Here is a 23,617-nt window from a genome sequence, read left to right as displayed (position 1 = left end):
ATGTTTGAGTTGGAGTTACGGTATGGAAGAGTTCTTGATGTATGAGGTGTTGACTTTTCGATGGGAGAGCATAAAGCTGATGAATCTTTTGAACTGCCAGGGGAAATTTGGTTAATGCTTGTCAGATTTTTGATGTTGATTTGAAGTTCGACACAAGTCGTATACAGAAGGCGCTGTGCTGTCCATATAAAGAGCATATTGGATATATTAAACATGGAAGAATTTTAATTTTATTATACATCTTCTGTCATATGAAAATTGTATAATAACTGACTTCATTTTAATAATTAGTATTGTATTATACTTAAAGCATAATTTAAAATCATTGAATTGTTTCAGCTCTCATTTTCCACTTTCAATTAGACGGACTAAACGTCAATTCTCCATGCCTGATAACCCCGCATTTTCCACCTACCACCCGCCAACTTTCTTGGCTGCTCTGATCAGCCCACACACACGGATCCACCGTGAAGACCACAGACAGACCTCGATAAGTGCACTTTGCCATGCTACTTCAGCATGTCAATCATCGGCTGACCAAGTCACGCCTTCTTCCGCTGTCCAAATGGGTCTATATATGTTCATATGTGTTTAGGAAAAACCAGCGGCAACTGCCGATGTCTTTTAAATTGTTAGACATCAAATTTCACACTCTTTCACGAACCGTAGGAGGGTTTTTCTTTGTCTTTGATTTGGCACCGCCTTCGTCTCTTTTCTCTTTTTTTTCGTTATGATTTCTAGAAATCCACATTAACTGCAATTCACTTTTTCAACATTATTTTCCATGTTTTCCATTCGGTTACATACTTGGCTGCCAAGGCCGTGATTATATGCTCTATGACTTGTGAAATTGTTAGTGTCATTGCTATTGCAACGAGGCACGAGTCGAAGTTTGGTAGAAGAAAAAAACACCATCGAAAGTTGGGTGGAAAGTGATCGAATTGGTCTGGTTACCATGGGTAGTTGAGGAAGAGGTCATATAAAAACTTAAGAGCTAACTAACCGAATAAATCTTGTGCAGAGTGTCTCGCTTAAGTGAAATTATCTTTCAAAAAATCCATTTAGTGAACTACTTTTTCATTCCCCTAATTCTATTCAATTATTCTGTGAGTTTAGTTTAGTTCTTTACTTCTTCAGGTTTTATATATTTTTAAGACTTAACCAAGTGGAAAATAATATTTTGTTAACTCGTTTATCGACAAATAGAAAAATGGCAATTTCAAAAGATTGACTTCTTGAGCTAAGATTTTTGAGAAGCGCAAAGAAAGGTGCTACAATGTAAGTTTTTTTTTATATTTTCTTTTGGGTATATTAATATAAAATTTACTATCTTTGAATAAACCCAGTATACCCCTGAATCTACTGTGCATAAAACTGCAGTTAAATTTCTTGTAGCTTCTTTGGATGATGCATATGGCAAGGCTATAATTAATTATTATGAGTGGTGGTCTTTCCAAAGCTTTGGCTCATGCCAAGCCTCTGGGCCTTCTCATCCTCCCCGATAATTAGCCGAGTTGGAAGCGTGAAAAAGTCGTATGACGGTGGTTGCATCACCAGGTTGGTAGAGAAAGAGGGGGAAACTGAGGAATTTGCAACTCATGCGAAGAAGATCGCAGCCGGAATCAGACATGACCTAGCCATAGAACTAGCTAACGAACTAACGGTGCTTTGCCCTCTATAATTAAGCACAATCGGTTTGTCTATACAAATCAAACAAAATATATTTCGGTCTTTAGCCCCATTTGCAGTTCTAAGTCGATTGTATTTCGAGAAGAAAGCGTGTAAATTTAACCAGCAGCGAAAGTTTTTCCCCCAGTTTGTATTATTATTTGTATGCAAATTAGCAAAGAAGCGAACCCCAATTCTTTTGTTGGCAATGTAACAATTAGTCTTTCATCTTTCGATCGTTGCCAAAAAACAAATGCCGGGCAAGAAGCAAAAATCTGTTTAACAATGTGTTAATTACACGCGGCCACAGTGCTAAAACCAAACCAAGGCATTCTCCATAGTTTCCTCTCCCTCTGCGGTAACCGTAAACAAATCTGAGCTTAATCGTTAATTTATGATATTTCTAGCGGTAACCGACAGCCAGCAATCAAGACCCAACCCCAAGCTTGACGCTCCGCTGATCAAGCGTCATCATCTTCTGAAGTATTCTCCTCGGCTGACCATCATGGGTAGCTCATAAAGTTCTTCTGATGAGAGCCGTTGTCTCAAGCGGCTCTGATTCGATTTTACGACCTTTCGAAGCCCATTAACATGCTGGATGCTCGAGCATTGAATTGTTATTAATGATCACTTTTCACTCAGTGGTTTTCAATTTTATTTGTTTACTGAAGGGAACATTTCCAAGGCCTAACTACTGGGTGTAGCAGGTTGATGTCTGTGTGGAAAGATGGAAATCCGTACTAATTAACAGCGTCCCCGTTGCGGAAGACAATCGTATAATCTTTTATTTGGACAAGGAAATCCTTTAAAGTACACAAGACTAGTCATCAACCAAGCTAACATTTTTGAGAAGCGCGGAGAGAGGCGCTGAATGCGTAATGCTGCTTTGCTGGGAGAGTGTCTTTCGGTTTAATCAAATCCAACATCCATGGGAACCACCTCTTGGGATTGGCAATGAAAGGCATGAGCCTTAACTTTCCCCGGCTTATATTTCTGGTGGATTGGGACCCAAGCCTAATCCAACTCATTCTTAAATTCCCCACCAACATTCCCAGTGCGGCAACCATAATCGCATCCATTCACAGCCTTTACTTAAAACGGCATCAAACGATGCTAACCGCACAAGAGCAGTTCGATTAATCTGCAGACCGATTGAACCAGCGAACAAACAATTAAAGTCTTCATTAGACTTGTCGGGGTCTTGGCGAACCATTTAGGCGCGGATATGTGACTGCCATTTTAATTAGGCACACGACCGGCATAGAACCAGTGACTCAACCACCCATGGCCAAGTGAAACATTTTCATTTAGTTTAATTCTTTTCTCATTTCAGGTAAGTCCAAGCCACTTAGAATCTTGCAACGCCAACTCAACCTGTTTCCTTGTTCTGGGTAAGTGAGTTGCTCAACCTGTCGATGATGTTGGTCGGTAGTTGGGACGCTGGTGGATGGAAGCTGGGTTATGTGTGTCGTCTTGCATCGATAGCCGATCGCACTATGGCCATAAATTATGTCGTTGTTTGCGCGGAGACTCACAAACCGACTCAAACGCGAAGTCATTCCGGCCTCCACTACCAATCATCATTGTTAGGTGCACATCAAAATTTATAGGTCAGTAGTGGCAACAAATTGCCAGGCATTCCGATGCCTGCCTGCCCAAATCATTGCCGATCCTCCAGTCAGATGCCCTCCATCTTCATCGCTGTCTCACTGACTGCAGTTTTCCGTCTTGACTGTATCTAATAAGGCTTGACCAGTTCCCTTGTCCATGTCATCAAAAAGCTGAAAACAAAACGATACGCTGCGCTGCGAAACCAACCCAAACAAACTGACCCACTCAACAATTGTATTGAAAGTTTTGGTTGCTTTCCGGGCTGTTCCCTTCCCCGTGCCATCTCCCTGCTTATGACAATCGATTTGCAATGGAAAGCCAAAGGCCTGGAGGCGCTCCATTTATAACAAGTGGCCAGCTTTGGCCAACTATCCAAGTGGGCAACCCAGACAGTACCCCTATACAGTTGAAAAAATATTTGAAATATAAGGCGTTTCATAAAACTCCTGAGTAACATCTGGATTTCTGAACCTATCAAGGGTGCTTAAGGTTTTAAAAACTCATCAATTTGAAAAATAGTTTAGTATTTTAAAAATGTGGGAAATACTTGAATAATAACCTTAACTAAAGGCTTTGAGAAGCGCAGAGAGAGGTGCTGGATATAAACTCTAATTGCGTGGAGATTTACATAAAATAATTGATTATCTAGTGGATTAACTACTTTTATAATTTTAAATAGACTTTTTTCTCTGTGTATCTCTGAACTTTTTGTGGCTCCTACCATGCCTTCAATGCCTTCGTGTTGTTGTTGTTGTCATTGTCGTTGTCATCGCTTGTTGCTTTGTTGTTATAGTTTGAGAGTCAAGTTGTTCCAATAATTCTGCATTTGACATTCAACGGGGTTTTACTTCGGTTCTTCTTGTTTTTGTTAGCTTAGCCCGAAACGGTTTCCGTTTTTTGTCCAGAGATGTCTCTGTCCCGGGGACTTGGCCCATTGTCTTGGGAAGTATGTATCTAGCTTGATAGGCGCTCGCCGCCTTTCCCCTTTCTACATTTCCCCTTCGAACTTTGTCGATTTTTTTTTGGTGATCATTGCTAATTAAGCCAAAGAATGGACCGTATTTTGGAAAGGAATTGGATGGTCCCTTAAAAGTTAGGTCTGCGAAGCCCTATTTTTTTTGGGTAGGGGAAGTAAGAATAGTGCATTAAAAAAAAAGTAAGTCCAAATTGTAGGTAAAGTGATTTAATTTAAGTATGTTTTATTTTCTAGAGATTTATTAGGATGTACGTATGTCAAAGAAATTTTAAAATATTTTGGGTTTTATTAAAATGTCATCATTTATCTATGAAACGTTTTATAAAGATTTTCGGAGCTGTGATCTATTGTGATCATTCCTTAAATATACTTGTGTCAAAAGCTCAAAAAAGGTTTAGGAAAGGCTTACCTACAAATTATTAAAATAGGATAAATAGCCTAAAAGCACCTATACTTCCGAAGGATAAGATATTTTCTTAGTAGAGTTTTATAGTTTTTGAGTCTTTGAAAATCAGGGTTTCTTAAAAAGGGTCTGTAGATGGTAGTCTTACCTTATTATCCTTGTTGACCGCTCCCAGTTTCTGTTGGTAGTACTCCTCGCGAGCGTTTGTGTTGAGGCTGTCGATTAGGGCCGATGCATTGACATGTGCATCGTAGACCATGCTTTCCTGTTGGCTGCTGTAGGTGGTCGGGGTAGCTCCCGCTCCCGGGGATCCTGGAGATCCTGCTGCAGCTGCTGCTGCGGATGAGGATGCAGCTGCTGCGGCTGCCGCTGCTGCCAGTGGAATATTGGCCTGAGGAGTACGGGTGTACAACTGCTCGATGGGCAAGGCAGGACCAGCCGAATTCGTGGTAGCCGAGGGAATCGACGAGGATGACGGACTGGATGCACTACCTCCACCAATCGAGGGTGTCACCTTTTGCAAGGGCTTCGCTTGCTGCTGCTTCTGCTGAAGATTATTGGTGGCTAACTTCTGCTTTTGGGTGGTGCTAATACTAGTGGTGGTGCTGCTACTTGGTTTCGAGGCAGCTGCGGCACTTGCAGCCGCTGCACTCACGCTACTTGGACGCTGACCTCCTCGTTTCAGGGCGGCGGTGACCTTGTGGGAGAAGGGTCGCTTCGTGGCCCGATTCTTCAGTTTTCCCATGGTGGTCAAGGTGCGCTGCTGGCTGCCCGAATTCGCGGTGGTTGTGGTGGTGCCATCGGCATCATCTGCCGCCGTTATGGCCGCTATATTGTTATTTGATCTGGCGGCCACGAACTGATCATCGGGATCGGTGGAATCGGTGAGGGACTCATCACTGGTGGTCGAAGCCTCTGGCTGAGTGGTCAGATTGGGTGAAGTGGTTTCACCAGCCACATCGGTGGCCTCCGATTCCGCTTCAGCTTCCGCTTCCTGCTGACTCACATCCGTGGTAGTTGGCAGATCCTTCATGATGGTGCTCATGGCAGCCTGCTCGTTCATCGTATTCTGCAGTTCCAGCAGCGTGGTCTCGTCCAGGATCAATGTGGGATCTGTTTCGGCTTCGGTGGATCCAGTGGGTGGTTGTGTGCTCTGCTCGAAGGCCTGATCCTGATCCCTCTCCACTTCCGCTTCCGTTTGCGATTCCGTTTCCTGCGGTGTGGTACTGGATGTACTGCTGCTGATCCTGGCAGAAGTAGCTTCCTGCTGATTAAACTGCTGCTCTTCAATGTCCAGGGATTCTTTGAGTCTGGCCACACGCTCCACAATCCTGGCCAGCATATCCTTCTGCTGCTCTGGCAGATTTTTCGTATCCAACTCCAGCAAACGATCGTATTTCCTTATGTTCCTCTTAACGGTCTCAATGTCCGCCCGGGTTTTGGCCGAGGTCAAACCGGATTGCGGATTGGGATTAGAGCGGCTGGTTGGCTCCTGGAAGTAGGTGCGTGCCCGGCGATTGCTATAGCCCACCAGTTCGATGACACCCGGATAGTTCGCCGATGAGGCAGCAGCAGATCCCAAAGCAATCAAGGCCAAAAAGCAGCTCCAGGCTGCACTTAACCGCACCATTTTGACCAAGATTGCAGTTTTGGTTCTATTGGGTTTTCGGGGATTTATTTTAAAGCGACTTTTCTTCCTATTTTCTATACTTTTTTGCACTCGCGATTCACGTTCGGTTTTTTTTTTATTTCTTGTATTTCTCGTATTTCACTCGATCTCGTATTAGTGTCAACTAACAGTAACTCCAAATCTTCGGCCACAGACACACACGCGAAGTCCAGAGTCAGGAATCAGTATCTTTTAACCAGCTGCCTGGGACACTTTGGTTTTTTCTCTTCTATCTTTACTATTTCTTTTTTTTTTGGCCACGATCCGCTGACTTCTAACGTCGGACTACAAATGTTCCAGACCGCTGGATGGCAGCGTCTTTTAAAAATTTCCAAGCGGAAAACGCCGCGCAGACTTTTCTCCCAACTGGGAGCTTCGGTTTGGTAGCTTCTTTCACCAAGTTCATGGCCAGACCGGTTTGAAGCCAACATGTTGCGCGCCGCGATTGCGATCATCGTCGCAACCGGAGAGCGGAGAATCCAATTCGATCCGAGAGAATCCCAAGGAGAATCGGAGAAATATATAACTATCTATATATATATTTGAGAGAAGAGCGCTTTCTCTAGCAACTTGCCAACTCCAGCTTTTGGCAGCGAATGTTGCCAGGGCCAAAGTGACAAATGAAGAGCAACATGTTGCTGGGCAAAGCCATTAGGCCAGGCACACGCCTTCCTTATAACGTATCTGGCGGATACGTATCTGCCAGATATACGAGCCCATGCACTATTCAATTAGTCATTCCAGACACACGTCGGCCAAGAGAGGAATACGCCGAGATACACGGAGAAAATGACCACCACCACAACTAAAATTTGCAAAAAATGTTTTAATTTGAGGTCTTTAAGCCATATTTAAATCAAATTATATAAGTTGGGTTCCAAGTTTCTAGGTACTTAGATGGAGCCCATTGATACCAGCTGTAGGGGAAGAGCTCTAATATTTACTTATAAATTCTTGCTTTACCAATTAAGTAGATTAACCTTATCTGAATTTTGGTATTATTATATTTGAAAGTATATAAAGTTATGAATTTTTAATGTTTTTTAAAGTTTACTATATTTTTTCAAGGTTGTTTATTCTTGACCTTAACCACAGCTTCATTTTTTTCTCTGCACGGCCTGATTCTTGAGCTGCTTTCGCTTCAATGTCAACTTGGCTCGTTTAGTCTGTCATCGATTTGGACTGGTACTCGCAGAACCAGACGAGTTAACACCTAGCTAACGCTTCCCCAAAACCAGCTGAAAATTCTTGGTTTCTCTCTGGTTCAATTTAGCTAAATGCTTTCGCATTAAACATAATTTGTCGCGGCCTTCTTAATTGCAGATTGGGAAATATGTGGCTCCACATTGAACACTCTCTCTCCCAGTATCATGTCTTTCTTCGCTTCTCAAGACCTTTCTCCCTCTGGGTGATCTATAGCCCCAATCGTGCTCAGAACTTCTAATGAACTTCAGGCGGCCCATCCATTTCCATTTCAAAGTGTTCTCATATTTACACACACAGAGAGCTTTAAAGATAAAAAATAGTTTTCAAAACAACCTTTAAAAATGTGGCTTTGTCATTCAAATTTTGTATACAAATACATTGGTTATTAGCAGTTTATATTAAGTTTATCAAAAATGAATATTCAATAAACTATCTTTCTTTTGAGTCCCACTTATGGTAATGCGATTGATAGTAATACGGGGTTCGTTTATGGAAGTCAAAAATATATTAACAATATATTGTTAAATATATAAATATTTTTAAGCACTTGGAATAATGAAGATAGATATTTAACACCTATATTTTAGGCCTCACTGAACATCTATTACATAGATCGAATTTCTTAGTCCCAGTATAATCTAAATTATGTTTCTTCCTAATTCCACAGAGCATTAAATATGCCATTAAACATTTTTCCCTGTCTCCTTTCATTTTTCTAGCCAACTATTTGGCCCCAAACAATTTCCCTACCGCCTGGGAACTGCAATAAAACAATAACAAATGAACTAATAAGAAAACGTTGCCATCTGAAGCTCAAGTTCAGCGGAAAGGCTGTTGTATTGTGGAGCTTCCCATTTTTCACGTAGCCGCGCAATAAAAGAAACTGAGCGTTAATTAAAAAAATAGCCATAGATCAATGCACCTGATAGATGCGGGAAATGTTTGTTCTACTGCTTGTGTTGCTAGTTGCAAGTTGCTGGTCGCCAGTTGCTGGTTGCTCTTGGGTTTTGTGGTGTATGTGTGTTGCTGCTGTGGCAGCAGCAAAAATTTGCCAGCGGCAAATGTGGTGTAATTTGTGAGAAAGAGGCTGGGCTCCTTAGCCCTTTTTAGAGCCACCTAATGGAGAGAGCCCAGAGCCATCTCTCAGAACCCAAAAAAAGAAAATAAGATACGGGGGGAAATAGAAAAAAAGAATGGTAAAAGAACGTTGACAAGGCTGCAGGCGCTTCCTTCATTAGCATTTGGAATGGGTGGAAAACTGGTCAACTATTTGGCTTTCGTCTCTGACACACATAAGGCGTTTATAATGATTATGGGATAAACGCAATGCCGTTGTTGCCAACTCCTTCTGCAACTGTTGCTGCTGCTGCTGCTGTGAGTGGGTGCTGCTGTTGCGTGGTTGCAACTTTCTTCGGCTCTTATCTTTTGTGCATATGCAGCGGGCACAGCAGCAACATCCCCAGACACAGCAGCAACATCTTAACGCAATGGCGGCGGCGTCTGCATTCTTTGCCAGCTATAAAATATGCGACCGACGATCATCTAAGTACAACAGCAACAGCGACTGCAGCAGCAACAGCAACAGCAACTGCTGCAGCACCGCAGCAACTCTTGAACTTTACTGAGCTATGAAAATGCTTTTGCCCTTTTTCTATGCTGTCTTCTTCTTATTTTACTGCAGGCCAGCAACTGTTTAGCATGATCTGCACTGAAACAAATTGTATTTAATATTATTTAATATTTACATTAAAAAGTTAAGTGCAATGTTGGACTAAAAACCAAGACGCACACTTTACTGATTAAATTTATAAGACATTTATAAGTAGTTTCCTTGTTTTCCTTGTTAAACTAAATAACATTTTTCATCCAAAAATATTTAAAAGGTTTTTTGAAAATAAAAACACTTTAGATAAATTTTGAAGTAATTTGAACAGTTTTTGATAGAAAAAATGTTATTATTATTTACAGTCCCTAATAAAAATAAACATTGTTCTCTAATAGATTCCATTTTGGAAATAAGATGACAATTTTTTTTATTTTTAATATATCCATATTGAAAAATAAAATTTTAGATACCCTTTGCATCTTTTTTGAATATTTTGTTATGTAATGAAATCTAAAATATGAACTCTTAACGGAGATACAAAATTCTTAAATCCTTAAACTGTTTATGGTTTATATATGAGGTATTTTCTTTATTTTTTTTCTGTTACCTTATTGTCCTTAAATATACTAAATTTTCTTGCAGTGTGGCTTAAATGAGTGAAAGAGAGAGGGAGACGTAGCACGATGTTGCTGCTGCTGCTGCTCAAGTGCCAATAGCAATCTTCTTTTTTTTTAGCCGCTTTTTCCTCCTGCCGTTGTTGTTGTTTATTTCCCCCTGGCTTGATCTTTTGGTCTTTGGCGGTAATTTTTCTGCGCAACTTTTTCCTTTTGGCCAAGACTTTATTGGCTTTCGGTTGCCTTCGCTTCGGTTTTCCTTCTCCTCTCTATTTCGGTGCCATTTTAGCGCTGCTCTTTTTTTATCTGCCAAAGTTTTGTCTTCATTTTTATTTTAATAGCGATCTTGATACCGCCGCCTGCGCGACTCCTCCACTCTTTTTCTTGGCTGGGTTTCAGCGGTATCTTCTCTTTATCACATAATGATTTCAAATGGTGCGAAATTAATTTGAATTATTACTGTTATTAGCTGTTATTTGTGTAATAGCCGGTGCCTGATCGCAGCCCAAAAAGTCTCCATGGCATCATCGTTGGTACAGTTGCAGTGGCCACAGATGTTGCAAGTTGCTGCCGTGCATTATGCAAGACGTGGGTAAGCAATTCCATAAGAAATGCTCGCAAATTCAGTGATAAGCCATGAGAATGAACAATTTGAGCTGAAAACATTGCCGCGGTGGGCACATGGAGAAAAAACTTTTAGCAGAAGTTTGAGTTTAATTATTTTGATTCGGTGTTTTACTTATATTATAATATATTATAATGTTCTAAAGGGTTTTTTAACTTTTCTGATTTTTACTTTCTTTATACGGGTTTCTTAGAAATCTAAATCTATATAAGTATAAAGCTATCCACTCAAAACTAAGAATCCACGCTCAGTAAAACCCTTTCAAATTAAACTATTCAATGTTGTATCATTTTATTTGCTTAACAGTAAACTATATTGCTAAGAACTAAACTCAATCTTAAGAAATAGTGTTCTAGAGATCACCCTCATGTTTTTCATTTTAAAGCAATTTTGATAACAGATACAAAGTGATAGGTTATTAAAAGACATTACATGTATCCCACAGATAGGTGAAAAATGGTAGAGCTGATGACTAGCCTTGGTGGCATTTTTTCCTGTGCAACCTTGGCATCAATTACCAATTCTCGTTGGCCGCTCAAATGACAGCGGCTTTGTTGTTCGGCAACGGCTAGCTGGCCACATTTAAATTTATTAAAACTGCACCAGCCACTAACGGACATCGCTTGGAATGTGCAACATGTTGCTGCTGTAAAGGCAGTTGCTGTTGCTGTTGCTGTTGCTGTTGCTGTTGCACTTGCTGTTGCTGTTGCGTTCAATGACCAAGGTGATCTTGTCCCTCGTTCCGGCATCCTGATGGCGCCTCGGCCATTTGCAATTTGCCATTTTACCATCTTAGCATTTTGCATGCAATTTGATGCCATTTGTCATTTGCTTAATTGTGCCCAAGTTGTGTGCTGCACTTCCTGCCAGATCAGTTCAGTTCAGTTCAGCTGAGTTCGGTTGAGTTGAGTTTTTCTTACCGTTTCTAATTGTTGCCCGACACGAAGCGTTACTTGGCATCTGAAGACTCGGACTCCGACTCGGACTCGAACCCATTTAGTTTCAATTAATCAAGTTGTCGCTGCACGCGTCTATTAGCTGTTTATGACAAGTGTTCTCGGGCGACGGATCGAGGGAATATATCTTGGACTCTGGAGAAGAGACACCTCGGGGTGTCCGCCTGTCGCTCATTAGTGGCGCCCCCGAAGTCTCCGCCGATGTGGTTGATGTGGCTCCTGCTGCACTTACTCCCCGCCCATCAGCTGTTTGTTATTAAATATACTCGTACTTGTGGCAGTTGCCGCTACTGCCTGCCGGGGCTTTGAACTGTTCTTCTGCGGCTCCTTAACTCCAGCATTTAGAGTTCAAAACGGCTCTGTTTTAGTACCCAATGTTTTCGTAGGATTGAAGGGTATATGGCATTGCTACATTTCTATATAGGAAAAAGGATTATGTGAGAAATATTTAAAAAATATATAGAAACGTAAAAGAAATGTATTACAACATTTATCATATCATGATATTACTGTTTTTTATTACTTTTATTGTAGTAACAATTTTCTTTAAAGAGGATTTTTGGTTTTTGCACCCAATGACTGAGAAAACTTTAGTTTTGAATTGCATTTTTTCTTGAATCTAATAAAATTAAACATTCTAATAATTCATTTAATTTAAAAAAAAGATTGAAATTTCCCAAAACATTTTTATGGTTCCCCTTTTAATAGTATTTCTTAATAGATCTTTTTTAAAGAATTCATTCTTTGGCCCACTTTTGTGTCCTTACGTACATACCAAAACAAAGTAATATATTAATTTATACCTAACACAATGTATTTTGCTTTACTACCGTAAATCATGTTTATTCAGTCAAATTAAGTGAATGCAACCAGAGAATAATTATGAGATACTTGTTGCATGCCTTGTAACGTTTTGGATTCCGGCTAATTTCTACTTTTAAAATATGAGTACACATAAATACAAAGGCGGGTATCTTGTAGTCGGAATTCCAAACCATACCACGATCGTTTTTTCGTTAGTTTCGTAATGGGCAAGTTCTTTAATGTTCCACTTTGGGTTTATATTCAGGTACCGTTGCATATGTGGGGGAAATGGTTGAAGGCTTTATTTTTATTTTTCTTTCTCTATTTTATTTTTTTTTTTGGTAAAAGATTGCGCCATTTTTTGCGCCCAGCTGTCACAGGTTCGTTGACTCCCAGAGGCGCAGTTGGTGTTGAAACAATCATGTCCGAACCAGTGGCCAACTCTTGACGGGCCCATTGCATAATCCGCGCCATACGAGACCACATAGCTCTCAAGATCCAGATTCAGATCCAGATCCAAATCCAGACAGACAGGCCTTGCCGCTGTAATTACCATTGTCTGCTAAATTGATTTCGAAATGCTTAAGTCGGCAATTTTCGGTGGCTCAGGATGTGAAGATGTTTAAACTTAGTGGAGCAGTTGGCGGCCAGCAATTGTGGGTCAAATGCCCCACCAGATGGGATCCGGTGGAGTTCGCCATTTAATGGCCTAAATGATCATCGCCTGGGCTTGGCAACTGTTCTAACTGTTTGTGAGCTAACCAATTCGGTGATCTGTGCCGCAGCTAAAGTTCAATGAAGTAATCTTTTTGGATCACTTTGTGTCTAAGCGATATTTTGCATGGATGGATCGTGGATTCATTACAGAAAATTAGCTGAAATAATCAGGAATCTATGGATTTTTCATAAATTATATATGCACTTTATATGGGCCATTAAAAACCAGCTGTCAGAGAAAATGTATTATTATTATTATGGTTTACGTTGTGTTTATGTATCAACAACTTGTTTGCCACTTCCTAACATCAAAAAATATTTGCATGCATTCGAAAGCTTTGCTAATGGAAATAATATCCTTATAAGAAAATTTAAATGGAACTGTCATTAATAAAGTATGTAATTGATTATTACCTATCGTTAACCAAGTATATAATCAATTAAAATCCATTGATTAAGCTTTGCCCATCCAGGCGAAATAGGCTGTGCTCTCAATCTTCGAAGATTCTCTGGGTGTGTAAATAGAAGCGATTACAACAAATTCTAAATGCCACTGACTCGGAATTTTCCTGAGGCAACTTATTGGCAACTGGTTCGGCCTCCTCATTTTTATTTCACTTATTTCCCGATTATGATGATCGGTATGGGGATGCTGGAGTTTAGTTCCCCCATGTGAAAGCGGCACTGGACAAACTAGAATTTATCTCTGGATATATATTCCCATATGCACACGCACTAGATAAGCCAGCTGCAGAAACCAGTTGCGTTTATTGGAACCTTCCATCTATCGGCAGATCCAGATACTCGTAAAACTGACACCCCCCACGAACTAATTGCGTCTCATTTCCATTTATCGCGATGCGTTGCAAATGAATGCAAAATGAATTACTGCAGCTGAAAACAAATTAAAATCGTGGCAAAAGTTGCGAGTTTTCCTAATTTGCCACTCGACTCCCCAATCCGCAATCCTCACCTTTCGCATTAAGTTTTTTAATTTACCGTCTGCGGAGGTAGCAATTTTCAGGCCTTTTACCCGGCAAATTTTCAGTGATGCCAAGTATCTGGGTACATGACTTTGGTCCTATTTTCGGTATTAAAATACCAATTTTAAAGTATTGTCTTAAAACAAAAGAAATATTTGCTTTATAAAGAGGCTTCTTAATAAATATTTAAAAAAAGTTGTCCTTTGTTATTTATTTTATTTTAAAATTATATAACATAAGCAATATGTTATAATATTTAATACTTCCTTCTCAATAATGCCATTCAAATTTGTAGGCTGTAAATATCCAATTAGAAGTGAACACCATTGCTTAGTTAAATTTGTAACCTGTACCTAGTAGCTTAATTAATAGAACTAAGCCAACACTGTCATTTTCTTAGTTCTTGCGTGCCTGGCTTTTATTTACTTATCTTTTTTTAGCCAGGGTTTCTGCCACTTGTTGCGCCCGTTTGCCAAATGCAATTAAATCTGTGTCGTGTGTGTGCAACAATTGCACTTGGCAATTGCAACTGTGCCGCATAATTGTGCCAAATGAATTTGTAATTATGTATTTGGTGTGTCTCTTGGACATGGCATGCAATCTGAGCCGGTTTCAGTGCCACTTCCACATCGCCCCGCTGTGTTTTTAATGCCTCTTTTTTTTGGTCATGTGAGTGACATCACAGTAGCAGCCACACAACACAAAGTCATTGTCAACAATGTCAGCCAGACCCACAAGACCAACGAGACCAGGCCAGCACGGAGCAGACCGGCAAGTCTGTTCGGGCCATGACACCACACAAAAAGAAGGCTGACAAAATTTAATTAAAGCGCATGACGAAAAATTCTTTGAAAAATTGTTTAGACGACATCCGATGAGCACGAAAGATCTAAGGGCACACACATAATACCCTAACTGATAGGGATTGATAGCGGAAATCTGATTGAATACATGATAGTAAAAATCATCATCTTAATATATGGTTTAATAAGAAATATTTAGTATTTTATTAAGAAAAAATGATTATTGCAACCTAAAATATATCTATATATTGCTATTATGAAGTATTTTATTGTAGGCAATTCAGAAAATGTTCTACATAAGTTTGAGGTTATGTTTATGCTTATTTATATATTTTTGAGCTATAAAGAGATACAATTTGAGATATTTAAAAATATTTTTTTTGGGGAATATGAAATATATTGAACATTACATTTTTTTCAAAATGGAAGATACTTTTTGTATCTTTTAAATTGACTATGAAAATCCTTTTCGAACCTTAAGTGAGTCTTTGCAAAGTTTTGTTATAATGATTTAATTAGGTTCAGATATTCGCTTAGGTTGACTGTCAACGGATTCATTAAGGGTATATCTAAAGACTACACACAGATACTGCCGACACCTTGAAAGTTACACATTCCCAACTTTTTTTCAGCCCGCTCTATTTTTATTTTTTCGTTAGACAAGCAACTTCTAAAGTGTCAAAGTCGCCGGAGACTGGAGCAGAGCAGTGGAAAGGGTGGTGTGTGGCACCATACTGGGTATTTGGCAAAGTTTTCTTGAACTTCACACGAAGCCAATTAAATGGCGACACGTTACGGAACATGGCCGAGGCATCATCCTCGTCATTATCATCATCATCCTCGTCATCATCGCCGGGGCCTATTCCCAAGTGGCGATGGGTGATGCGAGATGGAAGATGGCAGCTATGGGTATTGGAAAATGGGTCAATGATGGCTTAAATTGTGACTGGATAAGGTTGAAAGCCGTGAGGTGTGGGCTTGACATTTGATCGCATCTGCCGATCCACTCGGCTGATTGACTGATGAATCTTTGCGGGTTTTTTTTTTTTATTTTGCGGTTTGATTTATGACGATCGATGGCAAGTTTCATTCAACTTTCTTCCACTATGCATTTCGCATTTTCCTTCAGTTTTCCTTGACTCGCTTCTTGCGGCTGCTGTTTCGATTGCATTGATATCGTTATTGAGATGTAGCCCCTTGTCTTGGGAGACTCTGCCGTCCTGGCAACGATTTGTCTAATGTGCCAATTTGTTCGCCCGCCCCTCAGACCCTATCAGTTGTTTTTCCATCCATCTCACCGTCTTTCTATCTATCTATCTATCTATCTGTCCTATCCGATTCCAATCAGCTGCTAGAGATGGTTAGCAGCCAGAGAAGTGAGTGAAAAATTTCAGTTTTTATTGTTACCCAGGAGTTGATAAGGGTAAGCCATTGATAGGTTTGGTTAAAAGTTAGGATATGTGGAAAAAATAAAAATTATATAATATAAATAATCTGAGCATACTAACTATTTATAAAGAAATTGAGAAACCATAAAATCTTTGAAATGACATTACAAATAAAAAAAGATTAGCTAGCCAAATGTAATAACTTAATATTATAATCTGAAGAAAATTAGCCATATAACCTTTTAACAAATATTTTTATAAAAAATAAATTTAATTTTGGTATTATCTTTTTACATTTCCATTATCAGGGATATTTCTTTTATATTATTTAAGGTTTTTAAGCCCGTACTCGTAGTTAGATAAATGTGAATAATGGAACGTGCATCTCAGGATGCCGCTTTTATGTGAAATTCGCAGGGCAAACTTTCTTCCATCACGTACTCCCTTTTGGCGGCAACATTCCGAGTGGTTCCATCTCTCTCCCAATATCAATGACAAGACAAACCGAAACTGCAAGATCTGTTGCGCTTAGTAGGCCCTATAATTTCCACACTCTTGCCGCCCGCTAAAATCTCGCTAGTCGCTCGCTCACTTGTCCCATTTATTTATTTTGTATTTTTCTGCCGTTTAAATTTAATTCACGATTCGGCGCTGCCATCGAATGGCGACAAAGGAACGGAGAAAATTCCCTCGACGACGGATTGCAATTTTCCATCTATCTGTCTCACTCCAACTGGCTGGATTTTCTTTTCCTTCTAACAAGCCAGCAGACGGGACGGGATTTTCTTTTGCTTACTTTCCGATTTAGTCAGCCAAAGTTGGAAAATCTCTGCGCTCGCGTACTTAACCGCAATAATTTTTGCTCATTTGAGTGTCGTGGAAATGAGTTAAAGTCGCGATACTCTGGCATTGCCACTTGGCATAGTCGCTTCTTCATCTGCACTATGAAAAAAATTCCTTAATTTATTAGATACATTTTAATTTTAGTTATACCTTAAAACAGAAATTCAAATCCAAGTCAATATTCAAAGAAAGATTCATAAAAAACATTTGGATGCCTGACAGTTTCCTACCCGCTTATACTGTTTATAGGATTATATACATATATCATAAGTTAAGATTCTTAACTTAAAATAAGAAGATATTAATGACTTATCAAAACAGCTTGAATGGTTCGAGATATTTATTTTATTTTAGTCAAAACTTATTCTCGGTGTATACTCCCTAATGTAATGTGAGCATTACTTATTTCCATTTTTTGTTTCTTCTACGCCGCCGCTTAATTCATTAATTTCCCACAGACCCGAGTGGTAGCTGCATCTGCAGCAGGCTGCAAAGCTACAAAGTCAATTTCAAACGTGAAACCGTTGAAAGTTATCACCTTCGCGCGGGAGTTTTGTGGGACCGAAATGAACCGCAATAATCTTGCACAAATTGTCGCTGCTCTCTCTAATCATTGTCAGCCGTAATGAAGTTGTTCTCGGATTGGCTCTCCTTTCGCGGGTTTATAGCACGGTCCACTGTCCTAGCGAGGAGAAGAGCCCAAGGCTGTTGTTTACTTGTATAATATTTTTATGGCCCATATTATATCGTAAATCCCTTTCTGAGTACTCTTTTAGTGGTCATTTCCGGGGTCTAGATGACCCTTATTACGCGGACCTACGTTTTTTAGGGGGGGCTCCTGGGTTATGAGGACAATTTGGGCGTTGGAGTTTATGCATTTGAAGAAATGCCATAATACTCAAAAGTGTTTTTTATTCTTTCCATTACATAATAAAATCTTTGATTTAAACATCTTGTAAACTGACTTAAAGATCTTTTAAGTAAGTAACTTAGATGTTTTATGTGTGTAAGGCACATTAAATATGAAAAAATTATGAAATAAAATAACTGCAAAAACAATTTAAAAGTTTCAAAGGATTTTATACTTCAATGGATCTAGTACTAGACTTAAGTTCAAATATCTTTTGAAAATATTATTGCATAATTATTTAAGTTAATCTTTACTTTGTACACTATTTGTTTATGTGGCTTACCGGCTTTCGTTTTTATTAAAGTTTCATTTTTGGGTCATACTACTCGGAGTTAGTAGCATATTTTGAATATACCAACTTGGTTGCACTGCTGACCATTGGACCTCTATCGAAAAGGTGTCAAACGTTATGACCCAGTGAGGAGGTGAAGTGAACTGGCTAACAAAGTGAACCACTCTTGGCCTTTTGTCCCACCATAAGTCGTTTTTGTATGGCAACGAGGCATTTGCATTTCTTTGAGACTTGTCGATTCTATTTAGGTTTTTCTTTCGTAACTGTCCAGGGCACCGAGAACCTATGAGTGGAAGATCCCACATTGTATCTATATCGTTTGCTCTGACCTCGACTTGGACTGGTTTTTATGCAAATTAATTAATACGATTCTAAATCTCTAATGCCATATTTCAACATTCGTGGTGCGTTGCATTCTTGGGGACACAACAATGGCCCCGAAATGGGTTTTTAAAGAAGTTTCTACCAACTCTCTAAGTCAAATGAAAGTGATTTTCCTGACCCCGATTCCCGGGGGAAAAAAAAACAATCTTTGATGAAGAGCAACGAAATTGGCTTGTAAAAATGTTTCGCATGTTTATCATATTTCTTGATTTTACGTTTTCCCTCTCCGTTTCTGTTTCTGTCCCTGTCAGTTTTCTATTTTCCAAGTTGGACGCATATTTTCCGTGGTTTTTCTACAGCGTCCCACGCTCTTAATTACCCCCTCCGGGTGCCTTCACCTCAACGCCTTTTACCACTAACATCCCAAGACAGTTTGCGTACACTTCAAGCCCAGTTTCAGATTGGTAGCTATCTTATCTCTCTTTCTGCCCCTGTCGACCTCATCCGTCTCTGTCGCACTTTGTTGGTCCATTTCTAGTGGTTGTTTGGTTTGTCCTCTTGGTTTTTCCCTCCCAGCCCTGCGGTTGCCAATTTTAATTTGTAAATGTGCTAAAGAAAGCTGTCACAATGTTTTGTTTTAATTTTCTCAAACATTTCTGCAAAAAAAAGAACCCATTTATATGGATAAACCAAGAAAAGGATGGTCGCAACTTCATCGCTGCCTTTTGTAACTCGGCATAAATGTGTTCTATGGTGAAAGGTTGTTGCTAGAATTACCATAATCCCACATTGTTTTCTCACATCCATCACGGAATTATTGGTGAGTATTAATCGGCTATCGAGGGATTATTTGGAAATGAGTTAGTGTGCTATTTAAAAGGGGATTGTTTAAAAGTTGACTGTGTTATCGGATTTTCTAACACAAATATGACACAATTAATTGGGAACTTTTATTAAGATCATTATTTTTTAAGACATGCAATTTAATGAAGTATCTTTACGTCTTTACGGATATGATCATAATCATAAAAAACGCAGTTTTATGTATATTTTTTAAATTGCTTACCAAATTGTCGACGGTACCACAATATTTTTCGCTACTAACTTAAAGTGTTTATCCATTTAATCGCGATATTATCTACCCTTTAAACCCCAAATTTCTGCATACATTTTTCCCCCAGTTCAAGCACCCAATTCAAATCACATTTCAAAGCTAATTTCCCCTGAAATGCAGATCCTATCGCGGGTAATGCCACCATGTTGCAACTGTCAGTGAAAGAAAACAGATCTGGCATTCGCCATCTGCCTTATCTGCCATCTCCCATGAAATCCCAACCATCCAGAGACCACACAGCAACGGAGACAAAGGATTGACAACATGCCATGGGTCTTAATGATTTTTATGAGTTCATTAAAAATGTAATTTGAAAATTGTTATATTTATGAGGGAAGCGCCGGAGTGTGGGCCAATGGTTATTGTTATTGTGCATTTGCATTAAATTATTGAAACATTTTTCGCGCTCTCGCCGGCTGACATTGTTTTTGCAGCTTCGTGTTTGAAGCGGGTTCATTAAATGCAATTGCAAGGCAGCTTCACCTGGATACACCCAATACTACCCAGTACACTCAGGGAATTAATAAACATTTTATTAAAATACATAATTATGATTCAGGATTTGTTACAAATAAAATAGAAATTCTTTTACGTTTTGAGTTATTGAAAATAAATCTTTTGATATTAAATGACATTGTATGACATGATTGAAAATATGATCTTAAAGTTTACCATCATATCTTCCTATTGAAGAGTATTTTAAATACTTTTATAACTTTAGTCGTAAATACATAGGAAGTACCCTCATTCTATACGAAAAATGGTAATACTATTTTAACAAAGTAAAAAATCTTAAAGGTTTTCTATAAGACAACCCTTTTTTGCCATTGATCTTGAAGATCTTCTGACACCAGTTAGGTGATATATCTTGAGTGTGACTTTTTAATTCAGAACTTGCTTGCTTCGTTATCTGTGATTTATCTTGAACTTCTCAAGTCCTAGTTATTCCCTTATTCTCTCAGTGTAGACCTTTCCTCACATGTCTGTCAGTCAGCGATGCGATGGTGTGACAGACCTCAGCAGCAACAGAAACAACACAGCACCGCAACACCCGCAAGTTGGGAGCGTTGGCAACTTTGGCAGCCGTTAAAACTGCTGATGATGTCTGCGGCTTTGTTGCCATATCCACTATACTTTTGAGCAGGGGGGACCAAGGGGCCTTGGGCTGGCTGCTGCTGCCAACGCGTATTCATCATCATTTCTGTCATCCAGGCATGGGATGGTTTGGTATGGTATGGCATGGTATGGCTATAGTGCTGGGGAAAAACCTTTGCTCGCATGATGCGCTTGAATTTTCTCTTGCACCTAAATTATATTTTTCCTTCTGCCTTCGGTTTTCTTTTTTTTTTTCTACAGCCGCCTTTGCTGTCAATGGTTATTTTTTCCATTAATATGATTTTCCTCAAGTGATTTTTTCCTACTCAAGATCAAATTTTGCTTTTTGAAAAGGAAAGTAAGCGTTAAAATTGCATATTTATCTTCTCAAAGTTTTTGCAAAGCATTTTTAAAGATGACCCATTTATCATAGAAACCTCATGTTAAAGTTTTTTATCTGAAACCTTCACCTTCTAAATTATCTTCATTTTGGTAGGTAACATTTAATTATTTTCCAAAGGCTGTAAAATTTAGTTAGAAACATAAAATGTTAGTACTTACCTTCCATTTAAATGTATACCTTTTTTCTCTCAAATCTCAAGAGACTAAAGTCGAGTCTTATTTATGTATTCTGCTTAACCCTTAATTTAAAATGGAAAGTTTTATTTTAATTACAAAGAAGCTTATGGGTTTATCTCCTAGGGGTTTTGTGCCAAAAATTTTCCCAACCACTCATTTTGTTTATTTAATTAGAAGAGGACTTGGTGGTCGATGAAATTTCGGGGTTCGTGTCATTAATTACTCAGCGGGCCACTTGGACACGATCTTCGGGTAGTCAAGTAGTTGGCCAAGTGGCTTTACGTGGCCAAAACTGCAGCTCAGCGGGATTCTCGAACTTGGACTCGCATTTGGACGCGCATGGGGGACTTTCTTTCCGAAATTGCCAATTGAGCGGAATCAAGGCAAATACTTCAAGTCTCTCCGCATCTCATTTGAATGCTTGAATCTCGGTTTTTGCGGCTTTCCCATGGATCGTTTGTCTTTTTTGGCCAATTTTTTTCCGACTTTTTTTGTATTTTGGTAAGGGATGGGGGCGATGGTGGGGGAAGAAAAACAATCAACGCGCCTTGAAAACGAATTCGCATGACCAAAAGAAATAGTTGAAAAGGTAAATAGGAGTTGGGAGGAGAAAATGTTACAATTTTATCTTCGACTGGAAGATACCTTGTATCTTTTTTATAAGAAATAGTGCATTTAAACGTTAGATTTTGGTAATGTTTGTGGAACACCTCTTTCTTTCCATATTTCACCTTAAATATTTAAACAAATAAATATAATACCATTTCTTAACACAAACTCCCTCATAAAATCTATAAAATATTTTTACTATTTGTTTATTTAATTTTAAGTTAAAAACTCTTTTAACAAATACAGTTCTTCCCAAAACATCACTTCCAGGGTAACATGGCTTAAGTTTATTTGCCTTTTGTTGTGTTCACTTTTTGTATTGTTGGCCAAGTAAATACTTAAATATAGCACACACTTAAATCGCTGTTGATATTGTGTAGCGAAAGTGAAATTTAGTTTGCCCCTCTACCTGGAAGTGCCAAAAAAAAAAGCGAGCCAAGGGAAAAAAACCCAACTAAAGACTTAAATGCGAGATTCGCTTACGGAAGTTCCAAATTTGAAGAGATTTCTTTGAGTTTTTACCAACGTTTTGCGCGATCATTTTTTGTTCGCTTGCAATTCTCGGAGTTGTTTGCTTAGTCTAATGAAAGTTAATTACAACATCAAAGCGTTGTCGCTGCCACTGATCTCCAGTGATCTTGGGGTCTCCTCCTCGGGGGCCTTCTCCTCCAGGTCCTCCTCCTCGCCTGCGCACAAATTCCGATTAGGCGCGGCCTAAAAGGCAAGGAGAAAAAAAATTGAGAAAAAATTGTGCGATGGCAGCCAAACTCTAGCTCTAAGTAGAGAAAGTACATGTAAAAGTATCTGAAAGATGCGAATCTGCTGCCGCTTTGGGGCTGTGGGGTCAAAATCGCTGGCGACTTTTACCGCTCGCTTTTGGGCCAAAAAGGCGCGCTGACCCCGCCCACACGGATCATATGTGTGTTTGAGTTGTTTTTTATTTTTGTTTGGCCGTAAATATTACAACATGACTACTTTTTTTCGGCTTGGAGATGTTAACTCGAGAGCTGCTCGTCATTTGCATACTTAACACCTTTCGGGAAAAATGTTGAGGTTGCTTTGCGTTTGCAGGCACTTGAGTCATCTCGGCTTTTGTGCAATTAGAAAATCATCATCAAGTTGCAGTCGTGTGTTACTTTCAATTTCAATGCATGTGCCTCTGCCCCTAACCATTGTAATGCATGATTTGTATCTTGTATCTTTGGATCTTTCGGCTTTCGTTTTGCGGCCGCACCTCGCCTGCATCTGCATCTCCATCTTCAGCTTCAAGCTTCAAGCTCCATTTGAATCGGCGATGACTTGGCACTGCACTTTGGCTATTACAATTATTGTTATTGTTACTGTTATTGCTTTATTGTTGCAGTTTATTGCATTGTCTGGATTCGCCATTAAGTGCGGCATATTTTTTTTTGCATATCACAGATTTTCCTCGGCCAGCTTCCAAAAAATAAATCGATAAACTTTCACCCTGACTGCCTGCCTGCTCCCATTAAAATGCCATTAAGATCTTTGGAAATTTGTCCAGTTGAAAATTCACATCCATCGGATATCAATACAATTGTTAGGCTAATTGCATTGATTAATGTCTTATCGCATTTAAATTATCTCACAGAGCCAAAGTGGAAATAGAAATAGAAATGAAAATAAAACGATGAACCCACGAAATTTCACTTTCCAAGCAACAGGTGAAATCTTCACCTGAGTGCTTCCTGTATGAAGAGTTAACCGAAAAAAAGCGGTGAAAATAGCCGCAAAAAGTACCGGCCGCGGTCTAAAGATATATATTAAGAATAATTATATTTGAGTGGGCTTTCTGCGCTTC

General features: G+C 39.3%; 2 protein-coding genes across 2 annotated transcripts in view; one reads left to right on the top strand and one right to left on the bottom strand.

Annotated features, from left to right (window-relative positions):
* The window catches only part of dsx-c73A (doublesex cognate 73A), a 28,455-nt gene extending 21,821 nt beyond the window's left edge, over positions 1-6,634 (bottom strand). The window contains exon 1 of the mRNA XM_017068944.4: positions 4,807-6,634. Coding sequence (XP_016924433.4) covers positions 4,807-6,288 — 1,482 coding nt within the window. The 5' untranslated portion in view covers positions 6,289-6,634. The remainder of the gene's footprint in view (positions 1-4,806) is intronic.
* Positions 1-23,617, top strand: part of LOC108011297 (elongation factor-like GTPase 1) — an 80,773-nt gene that overhangs the window by 25,108 nt on the left and 32,048 nt on the right. The window lies entirely within an intron of this gene.

This window comes from Drosophila suzukii, chromosome 3 (genome assembly GCF_043229965.1).
Source record: "Drosophila suzukii chromosome 3, CBGP_Dsuzu_IsoJpt1.0, whole genome shotgun sequence".
Lineage (NCBI taxonomy): Eukaryota > Metazoa > Arthropoda > Insecta > Diptera > Drosophilidae > Drosophila > Drosophila suzukii.
Note: the sequence above shows the minus strand (reverse complement) of the source record. Positions and strands in the feature narration are given on the sequence as shown.